The sequence below is a fragment of the Dermacentor albipictus genome, chromosome 1 (genome assembly GCF_038994185.2).
Source record: "Dermacentor albipictus isolate Rhodes 1998 colony chromosome 1, USDA_Dalb.pri_finalv2, whole genome shotgun sequence".
NCBI lineage: Eukaryota > Metazoa > Arthropoda > Arachnida > Ixodida > Ixodidae > Dermacentor > Dermacentor albipictus.
In genome coordinates, this window is record NC_091821.1 from 323,720,716 (window position 1) to 323,731,630 (window position 10,915).

General features: G+C 44.3%; 1 protein-coding gene across 1 annotated transcript in view; it reads right to left on the reverse strand.

Moving 5' to 3' along the window:
- The window catches only part of LOC135919398 (alpha- and gamma-adaptin-binding protein p34-like), a 28,912-nt gene extending 23,657 nt beyond the window's left edge, over positions 1–5,255 (reverse strand). The window contains exons 1-5 of the mRNA XM_065453200.2: positions 4,996–5,255; positions 4,704–4,891; positions 3,385–3,484; positions 2,208–2,297; positions 774–842 (exon numbers count right to left, since the gene is read on the reverse strand). Coding sequence (XP_065309272.2) covers positions 774–842; positions 2,208–2,297; positions 3,385–3,484; positions 4,704–4,891; positions 4,996–5,065 — 517 coding nt within the window. The 5' untranslated portion in view covers positions 5,066–5,255. The remainder of the gene's footprint in view (positions 1–773; positions 843–2,207; positions 2,298–3,384; positions 3,485–4,703; positions 4,892–4,995) is intronic.
- Between the last annotated feature and the right edge of the window lie 5,660 nt (positions 5,256–10,915).

Consider the following 10,915-nt stretch of genomic DNA (forward strand, 5'->3'; position numbering starts at 1 on the left):
TCCGGGAGCAGAAACAAACAAGCAGATTTTTCGTACCTGCTTTCACGGTCACAACACGGTGAACAATGTCAAGATTGGGTGCCAGTTTGCAATCAATCCTATCACCTATAGTCTGCATGACTGCTGTGCAGCCTTCCCCTTCCGTTATCGGGAATGCAAAATGCAGCAACACGCTAATGTTGTGGTGCCATTGTGGTTGCCACCTGCATGCAAAACCATGCTCAATTTTCCCTAATGTGCAGCATCTTTCATTAAGCCTACAATGCCAGAAATGACAACCAAGAATGTGCCTAATACACAAGGTACCCAATACTTCATTATCAAAGTAAGATGAACAAATACCTGCATCAAGTGGGAATCAAAGAACAGAACATACAGGAATAATGACATGATCAGTCCAGAGTTGGCGACTCTTTCTCTGAAGTGTGTAGGTTTGTTTCCTTATGCAAGGCTCCTTTCACATCTGTTAGTGTCAGCATATGCATCCAAAAGCCACAGTACAGTGTGTGCAGTCCATGAGAAGTGTAGAGCATGCCATGCAAACACAGTGTCCCTGGATTTGTCGATACATGCTATACTAAAATTCTGCATTATGTACACTTAAATAGCATCAACCTTGCAAATTTTGTCTATCAGACACATCATAGCATCAAAGTCATAGTTATGCTTTATGAAACATATTTTTAGGTGCAATCTGAAGAGTGCTGCTGAGCTAAACATTGTAAGAAACACCACATCTTCACAACTACAAGAGGATTTACGGTTCTCCTTGCCTTTCATTTCAAGCTGAGGCCACGGATGTGCATGAAGTGCTTCAATAATCCTTCTGACCCCTGTTGCATCTGAAATTGAGACAGTACACATGGTTATTATTTAGTAGTCTGTGTATTTGTATAATAGTACAGCTGGCTGTTTGCGTGTAAAACATGACATACCAGCCAAAGTAAAAAAATTTCATCAACCATTGCGAACAAAGACAAACTGCGCAAAAAAGAACAACACAGAGAAAGAACCACACGACACAGGCGCAGATCTTTCTCTGTCTTGTTCTTTTTTGCGCAGTTTGTCTTTGTTCTCATAATGTCGTACCAACTAGCCCCTCACCGTACGCTTCTAGGAACCATTGCGATACACCCTAGTGCAAAATTTGAGCGTGTTTCCACTTGGCTGGCACGGACAATCTTTCTTGTGTGGCACATTGCAAACAGAGAGAAGTGTGGTGCAACTGCCTCGCTAATCGGGAGATCATGAGAGGCACGTGTGGGTGACACGTGTGGGTGACACGTGTGCGCGATTCATAGCAGCTGCTGCAGACAGACCTTCGCTCATGCAGCGCTTTCTTTCCATATAGACGACATGCGCTACTCTGGCGCCATCTCGTAGCCACTGTCACTGCAAAGCCCATTTTGCACAGCACTACACTTTTCTCCTCATGCTTTTGCCAAAGCCTCCTCCTCCACTTTCTGCCTCATGGTTCTGCTGCGCCCTCCTCCTCTGCTTTTCTCCTCCCGCACTCTTCGCTATTGCTTTCATCTCTCACTGCGCTCCGCATTCGCCTTCACCCTTCGCTCTGCTCGTTCGCTCAGTTACCTTGATTTACAGCGGTGGCTTAGCAGCTAGCATATTTTGCTGCTGAGTGCAATGTTTGACGCTTTGTTGGAGCAGCTATCTACCAATTGAGGCAGTAAACAAGGTCACCCATCTACTGAGGCTTTAGCAACATTGAAGAAAACTAGGCAGCTGTAATTAATTAGGCATCCTCCACTGTACCATCTTCCACAGCCATTTAGCAACAATTCTTTTCTTTCATACTATTCTGTTCTTATATATTCTGTTCTTATATATCACAAGGCATGCCTGATTCTCCAAACACAGTGGCATATATGTTTGTGAGCCAATGATAAAGGGTGAAAGGAATGGGGAAGAAATATAAAGAAACACTACAAAATATGAGCCCTGTTGGAGCCTGTGTGCACAGAAACAAACTAGTCAGGTCGAGTTAATTTCTAGGAGCCTAAAAAAGCAGAGATTAGCCACCATTAAAGTGAAAATGCGGGTGATTTCATACTTGATTGTTGTCCATTTTAAAGTGACTGACCAAAACTTTTATATCCCCTTGAACATTGAACAATAAAGCTTTTTTTACCTTCATCTAATTTCCACACGTCTTACTGTTGAAATGTTTTTAGTTTTAAAAAATTAGTTACCTTCTTCATCATCCTCTTCACTTGGTTGAGTTTCAATCAACTCACAGCTTCGTTCAACACACCACTCTAATACTTGCTGCCTTGATAGCCCTGAAATGAATAAGCCTATAAACCATCGAGGACAAAACAAAAATGCTAAGGCGGTCTGCATTGTTTTAACAAATTGAGAGTTGATGACAGTACTGTGGATCATAAGGATACTCATATTGCGAACATGAAGCAGCAGTACGACTACCAAAATATAGTGCTAGCATGAAATGCATTCTAACTCAATAATTATACATGCTGGATTAGAAAATAATAGGGGTGGGCGAACATTCCAAGTTTCCAATACGAATCAAATGTTACACACTCAATATTCATATTTGTATGCAAAAAGGAACTATTTGGTATGCTTAAATATTCGAAACTAAAGTTATTTCGCAACTACCTACTGTTAAAGTATGGTTACTGTTCTCCGTAAGGCTAAACAAGGTATCGCAAATTACCATAAGTGAGATGACAAAAGTGTTAGAAGCAATGCTGAAACAAAATGGGTAATGCAAGCTTTCTTTTCAGTTTTGCAGTGGACGCCTACGTGACAACCTATGATTTTTGCTTATAGTCAGTCATGTGACACTTTTAGCAGCCTATTCGAGCAGCAGTTTATCGTTTACACTAGAACATGCAATGCTTTCTTTGCAATGAGCTATTTTGCATGTGTTTACAGCACACAAGTCCTTCAGCAGCTTTTCTTTCTTTTTCTGCAACTTCTGATCTTTTTTCGCCAACCGTTTATATAGTCTTTTTGAAAAGCTAGTGGTAGAGCAGTCATTCTTTTTTGGAACGCTTGTTTCGAACCATACTCTAAACTTGTCTAGAGGCAATGTGGGCAGTTTTATTTTTAGTCACTAAAACTGATTCTTTTTTACCTGATAGTTATCTTTCATTTTTTCACTAGTCTGTACAGGTGTTATCTACCTTACCCGAAATAAATACTCGTGCTGTAAACATATGCACATGTGTTTCACCATCTGATTTATTTCAATACTTACTATTCATATTCGATTCGTATGTGAAAAGGTTATTTGCCCACCTCTAGAACATAAGTAATAGTCCTAATGTTCTGATGTCACTAATGATAAGAACAAATTTATCTGCTCCCAAAAATTATACCCAAGCTGTAATTAGTACTTGCCTTGTGGTTCTGCAGCAGAGGGGCAGCGGCCACAAACCAGAAGCATGACGTCACAATGACATTTTTCTATCCATTTGTTTGCCAGCTCCAAGGTGTCTTTCTGAAGTAATACAGAGGACAGGTGTTTTGTTATGGTGCTAATGTTTGCTTTTCTTTCAGTCAGAAGCGACTTTGCATTTGCTTGAACCAGCATGAACAATATACAGAATACGAAGTATACAGGTCTGCTGATGGACACTGTTCATACAGCTTGTAAAATCCAATTTAGCTACACGAGGTTCTATGGCATGCAAGTGAAAAGAGAAGCGCTTGTTGTTACGGTAACCACAGCACCATCATACATTGCATTTGTAACCTTGTTTTTCGTTTGCCTTGTTTCTTTAAACTTGAATCGGCTTAAATGGGTCAATGTTTCGCGATCCTGCGACGTTTCATGTCCTGTAAGTCCGACAACAAACTATCTCAGTCTTCCAAGTCAAGAAGTTTCACTGGGTTAATGGCAGGTTCATGTCATTCGTAAGTGTGCATTTGAGTGCGCAAGAAAAACAAGGCACATCCCATACCATTAACAGAAACAGCTCTTACGTGAACATTCTGGATGCATTTGTTCGCAGCATCGTCATTGGCCAGCGAGGCTGAGATTTTCCGGAAGCCTGGCTTAAGCAAATCTTTTCTATTTATTCTGTCTGATGTGTTTACGGCTGCCCGTCCTTGTAACCTGCTAGCCCTCTGTCTCGTTTTCGCGTTACCGCGCGGCGGCTTACTAGGCGAACGAATTTCTAGCTCGGCTCTCTCCTACTTCGTTCCTTGTCAGTTAAAAATTAAAAATGAAATTATGGGGTTTTACGTGCCAAAACCACTTTTTGATTATGAGGCACGCCGTAGTGGAGGACTCCGGAAACTTCGACCACCTGGGGTTCTTTAACGTGCACCTAAATCTAAGTAAACGGGTGTTTCCGCATTTTGCCCCCATCGATATGTGGCTGCCGTGGCTGGGATTCGATCCTACAACCTCATGCTCAGCAGCCCAACACCATAGCCACTGAGCAACCACGGCGGGTTCGTTCCTTGCCAGTTCCTATGCGAATTTGCGACAGCTTTCGCATTGCGCTGTCGCGCGCAGGCTTCGCAATTAGTCTGTCTACCGCTAGTAAAATCACCCGTATTCATGTGCCTTCGTCTGTGGTTGCTGCGCAAGTGTGCTTATATTAGTTATGTCAGGTACTATGTTTTCGCAGTGGTTTGACATATACCTTCGTAGGCCGTGTTGATTACACAACCACAACTCAGTCTCCAGCACAAGAAGCAAGGACACCCACCTGGTTTGGGTTGAAAAGTACTATAAGGCCGTGAATGTTTTCGGCACTGTCGTCGTATTCATCTACTGATGTCGACGTCGTGTGCAGGTAGATGGTCGCAGTGTAGTATTTTGTTTCAAATGCCCATGGGAAAGCCTGGACGCCCTGGGAAACATCGACAGGCGAAACCGATGGGGAGTCTACGATTTCTGCGCATAAAACCAAACAAAGCGGTAATTAGGCATACACCCTTGCAATGTTGCATATGTTCACAGATAATCTACGTCTTGAGAAACCCACTGTTACAACGAACCTTTCACAAGACCATCCGTACTGTCATCACAGCAGCTAACGATTAGACATCCGTCTAGTTTTCCGTTCATTGTTACGCCCCGCAGCTAGGTTTCACATCACAAAACCATAAGCAACTTTAGTTATTTTTGATAACACGTTTTAAACTACTTTTCGATTTATATCGTAGAGCGCAAACAATAATCACAAAGTGATAAAACAGCTTAGATAGCTTCGCGGCGATGCAGCAGTAGTATAGCTACGGTAGCATCATGTAGCATAGCGTACTTAGCTTGTCATGACTTGGCAAATGACCTCGACTTGGCTCGCCACAGCTGCTTTGTGCACAAGAACAGTGCGGCAGAGACGACAGCCAGATTTATAAATGTATTTTTAATTATTGTCACAGTTATAAATGCAACGCACATATATTTTAAAATAAATGTCGGCCATTTATTTATGAGCTTGTGTTTATTGGCGCTTTATCTCTGAGAATGGCAGCGGCCATGTTTGCAGGGGCGAAAGAAGGGCAAGCAAGGCGCAAGTAACCACCGCAGCTGAGGTCTCTCACGAAGTACTTAAGCGCTTTGGTATTCGACACTTCAAAATTAAGTAGTACTCTACTCTAGAAGCAAAAACATCCATTTTTATTGTTGCTCCTCAAATATGGCGCGCACATATAACCGTTACGCAATGTTACGTCGTCTATATGGACATGGAAGTTATAAATATATATGATGACACTTATTGCAGGTTGTTTCACTACCAATCGATAAATTATGGACGTTTTCGGGGCTATTCTCAAACTAAAGGGACAGCAAAGACGAGTTGGCGCGGGGGGACACCGGGCAGCGTCCCCCCCCCCCCCCCCGACGTCTCGCGCGCGCTTTATCACGTGACCTCCAACATTGGATGCGCATTAAGTCACCACATCCTCCTCGTCTCATCCTAGCACGTTTACCCTCGCACGCACAGGAACCTCACGGCGACCCCTACTCCGACGGCGAAGAGGGGTCTCAGGAGGTGTAATTGCTACCGCAATAATGTCTGAACTGTTCCGCTTCTCCAGCCATCCCGCTCCTCCCGTTATTCTGCTGTCTATATAAATACCTGCTAACTCCACCGAAATTTTCGTAAGGTCACGAATTTAGGCTCGTTTTGCGACTTCAGAAATGTTGCGTCATGTTTTCCTAAAAATAAATTCTGCTGCCAAAATGTTTTAAAGGTGTTGGTGGATGGGGTTGCAAGAAATGCGTGCAAAAAATAAAGTATGTGGTACTTAATTGCGCCGCCTTCTTGAGGCAGTGCAAGACGCCGTATACCTTCTCCACGTTGCCAACCGAAAGTTGTTGAAATTTGGGCGTCCTTTTGAAGTGTCATTTTTTAATGCTGTCCATTGAGTAACGCTGGTGCATTGCGGTGATGTTCGACAGATAGCCGAAGGGGCAATGTCCAAAATTCCCGGACATATGCATATTAATTTAAGTATTTGTTAGGGCTGGAGGTAATTATGCTGTTCTAAAGCATGTTAAACATCTACAATGTCTCACCTTTGCCTGTATAGCGTTTTCTCCTCAAAAACTCACTTGTGGTATAAGAGATAAAGCGCTCCCTTTGTGCTTGACAATAAATATTTTTCGTTTAATCTGCTTCTTTAGCAGACATTCAGAACTCTAATGTCCGTTTACGTCACGGCTAATGTCCTATAATTGTCTCTTGAGTTTTCTAAAAATCCCTTACTTTCTTTTTCAAGATGATCTTGGGTGTCTTGCGCTCCATTTTGGCGTCGAAATTAGCTTGCAAGGCGCCTTGTTCTTCACAGCTCAGGTGCTTGAAAAATCTCGCCGCCTGTCGCTTCTTTTTCCTTTGTCTTAACCGTCCTCTATATTGGAACTTGCTTTCTGCTGCTCGCGCTTGAAATGCCGACCACCTCATGTCTTCCTGGACTGCTTCATTTGTCGCGTGATAGCATGCCCTTCTAGAGCTTGTCCCAGCAGTCTTCAGATTAATTTAAAGACTGGAATTTGCGTCTGATCCTGCTTATATGCTGCGTATTACTTGCGCATGGTCAGTGGCACACTCTGAAGGTTATCTTGCACACCGTATGCGGTGCGTCAGCGTTCGGCCGTGCACTTTGTTGATCGAGTCTTGTTCTGTAGGAGGTTGATCGTGAAACAAATGTGCAAGAATTAAAAGAAAGACAAAAGGTAGTTAGTAGTAGTAGTAGTAGTAGTAGTAGTAGTAGTAGTAGTAGTAGTAGTAGTAGTAGTAGTAGTAGTAGTAGTAGTAGTATAGTAGTAAGTAGTAAAGAAAAAGAAAGAAGAATGATGGGTGTAACGTTAAGAGATAAGAAAAGAGCAGATTCGGTGAGGGAACAAACGCAAGTTAATGACACCTTAGTTGAAATCAAGAAAAAGAAATGGGCATGGGCAGGACATGTAATGAGGAGGGAAGATAACTGATGGTCGTTAAGGGTTACGGACTGGATTCCAAGGGAAGGGAAGCGTAGCAGGGGGCGGCAGAAAGTTCGGTGGGCGGATGAGATTAAGAAGTTTGCAGGGACAACATGGCCACAATTAGTATGGGAGAGGCCTTTGCCCTGCAGTGGGCGTAGCCAGGCTGAGGATGATAGTAGTAAGTACTTGGTTTATTTGTATAAGTATACAGATTATTGAAAAAGGGAACGAAGCTATGCACACCGTGGTAACTGTCTATCGACCCGCCGTGGTTGCTCAGTGGCTATGGTGTTGGGCTGCTGAGCACGAGGTCGCGGGATCGCATCCCGGCCACGGCGGCCGCATTTCGATGGGGGCGAAATGCGAAAACACCCGTGTACTTAGATTTAGGTGCACGTTAAAGAACCCCAGGTGGTCGAAATTTCCGGAGTCCCCCACTACGGCGTGCCTCATAATCAGAAAGTGGTTTTGGCACGTAAAACCCCACAATTTTTAACTGTCTATCGCATGCTGCTGGCACCGAACAGCGTAGGGGAGTAAAAGGACATGGATAGATAATAGCAGATAGGGTGCCTCGATGTCCTCCTCACCCGCCACTCCATAGCGGGGGAGGAGGCGCGCACTTAGACACCCTAATAACAGAGAGGCTAGAGTAAAGAAGAGATATGTATTTACATATATATACAAGGAACGACTAGGGAAAAAATTATAAAGAAAGAGCGCTTAGGGTAAAAGCGAGGAAGGTGATATCAGTAAAAATAATGTCCCTCACGGAGGGCTCGCTGACCAAGTAGTATGTCTTGAATGGTCTCAAATGGACGGCGCTATGAACAGCGCGCATCAGCTGCCGTATGCATGCAGTCTGCTTCTTCAGATTGCAGGATAGGCTTTTAGCATTGTCCAACAGTATAACAGTGTTTCAGGTGGCACTGTAGTTTTTTATACTCCAGCTCTACCTGGCGGTTCTTCTCAGTATCAAGTTTCCTAAGCGTATGCTGGAGTTGATGGGTAATCATTGTTAATATTCGTGCAGTTAGGGTATTCAATAGGTCAGCTGAAGTCTGGCAATCTTGTTAATGCGAAGTAATATTGGGCCTGATCCAAGCGTTTCTTGGTAAGCATATTTTACCGCAAATCTAGTGCTAGTAAGTGCAACTCTGCTCCGTTTAATAAAACAAATTATGACATAAAGCTTGTATACATATCGTGTTGACTTGCAGATATCTTCGAAGTGCGTCGACCTGCTATTGGAATAGTACATGATATTCAACGACGATTTTCTTAAGTTTCTTACACTTACGTATGTATTTACGCGTCACACACGGAACTGATCGCCCTGAGAAATATGTTGGTCCGTCTGGTAATTCCAAACAATGCTCGACAGTCAGCTATACGAGCAAAATGGTTCGCATACTCCGATTCCCATGTGGGCGGGACCTGTATATTTTACTGTTTCTCTTGCTTTTTGGGGGATCTCGCTTGTTTTTCGTTTATGCCTTATCCTACGCCTATACCGGAAGCAAGGTGAAGTGTCCTTGCGGCGTCACTGGTCGCACAACATGAAATGTTGCTGGTGCCGGCTGGTGCCGCTGGTGACGCTGGTGCCGGCTCGCACCGGCACCAGCGTCGTATATCTAGTTTAGAGGTCTACACTCTCGTGTCATTCAATATATATTGCTGCAAACAATCGTGCGTAACTTCTCTGCGGCAAGCAGCTGGGAATATATATATATATATATATATATATATATATATATATATATATATATATATATATATATATATATATATATATATATATATATATATATATATATATATATATATATATATAGGTAATGGGAGAAGAGCCGTGCCTGAAGCTGAACCGTCAGGAGGATGGATCAGTATCCACACACGGAATGCATCTTTTCGTTCCCAGCTGCTTGCCGCAGAGAAGTTACGCACGATAGTTTGAAGCATATATATATATATATATATATATATATATATATATATATATATATATATATATATATATATATATATATATATATATATATACACGGGCAGACTAACCACATAACTACTGGCGCGTAAGCATATTTATTTTTAGCAGCCCCTGTTTCGTTCGCATTTTTGTTGTCTCCGCTTCCTCCGCGACATAACAGCGACATTCCACTCCGTACCGCTTCGCATACACGCGCCCAGATTTCTTTTATACACGCTTTTCTTCTTCTCCAGTATAGGTGCATAAATAAATACAAGAGAACGCGCGCGTAACTCAGCCGGCGCATCACGGCGGGCGAGGCGCTAAAAAATAAAGCCCGCGTACATCGGTCGCAAATTGCCGTATCATGCTCCATTAGCCGTACGGGTGCGCACCCCCGGAGCAACGGCGGCAGCGCGGGCCTTCCCCCTTCCCCGCGAGGGTTATCCACGCGCTGCCTGTGCCCGCCACTCATCTACAGCGCTCCCCGCCAGGAGTCGTGTATAAATGCGGCGCCACTTCCCTCGGGAGGTGAGATTCATACGCGCTCGCTTTTTCTCCCTGCAAGAGACTCCGCGTCTGTGCGTAGCGTACGCATATATGCGCGCGTATGGCCACGTGGACTCTCGTATCTCATCTGCTGCCGGCAGAACACTCGCGTGTAGCCCCAACGAAACCACCGCTGAAAGCAGTGCGCGCCCGTCTCCCTCTTTCGCGACCCGCGCGAGCCGGAACCTGGATGAAGCCCAGATGAAGCCCACTCACGGTTCCCCCTCGTTGTACACGGCATAGATACACGCTGTCCCGCGCGCCGGCCCGGTTCCGTTCGCGTCAACTAGCCACACGTCCCTTGCATCACAGTGCCACTTCGACTGCGCTCGCCTTTACACTGCGTGCCCGTTTGTTCTTCTGCGACAAGAGAGAGAGAGAAAAACAAGTAAAGGGTGCGCTTCGCGATCATGAAAGTAGGGCGGGTACCGCGGCCCTGTATCATTCCACCCGCCACCTTCGCCCACCACTCACTTTGCGAGACCGTGCTTGTTCCATCCCTGGAGAACCGTCGCATCACGCGTAAAACTGGCGCCTTCTCCATGCCAGCAGAGTCACTTCAGGAAGCCATCGCGATCACCTCACTTTGTACACGGAGTGGTGCACAATATACGTCGACGCAACTCGGTCGTAACTTTAGAAGCTGCGTCGCAATGAATGCACTGTGCGCGACACGCCGCAAGAACAGCCGATTTGATGATCGTGGTAACTAGAATCGGCTGGTTATTGTTGCGACGTACTCAACATGCGCACCGTTGTTCATGTTGGCCTCACTTACTGGAGAAGTTAAGATAACTACAGCCATATTGTGCGCGAACTTAAAACTCTCACATGTTTTCATTGATGTCGTTAAAAGGGACCCTAACGAGAATCTTTATATCAGTTCAGACGTAATCTTTCGAAACATTGCTTTTAAAATATGGCGGGAAACGACTTGATTATTGCGGTGAACGAGGTCAGCTCCAAAC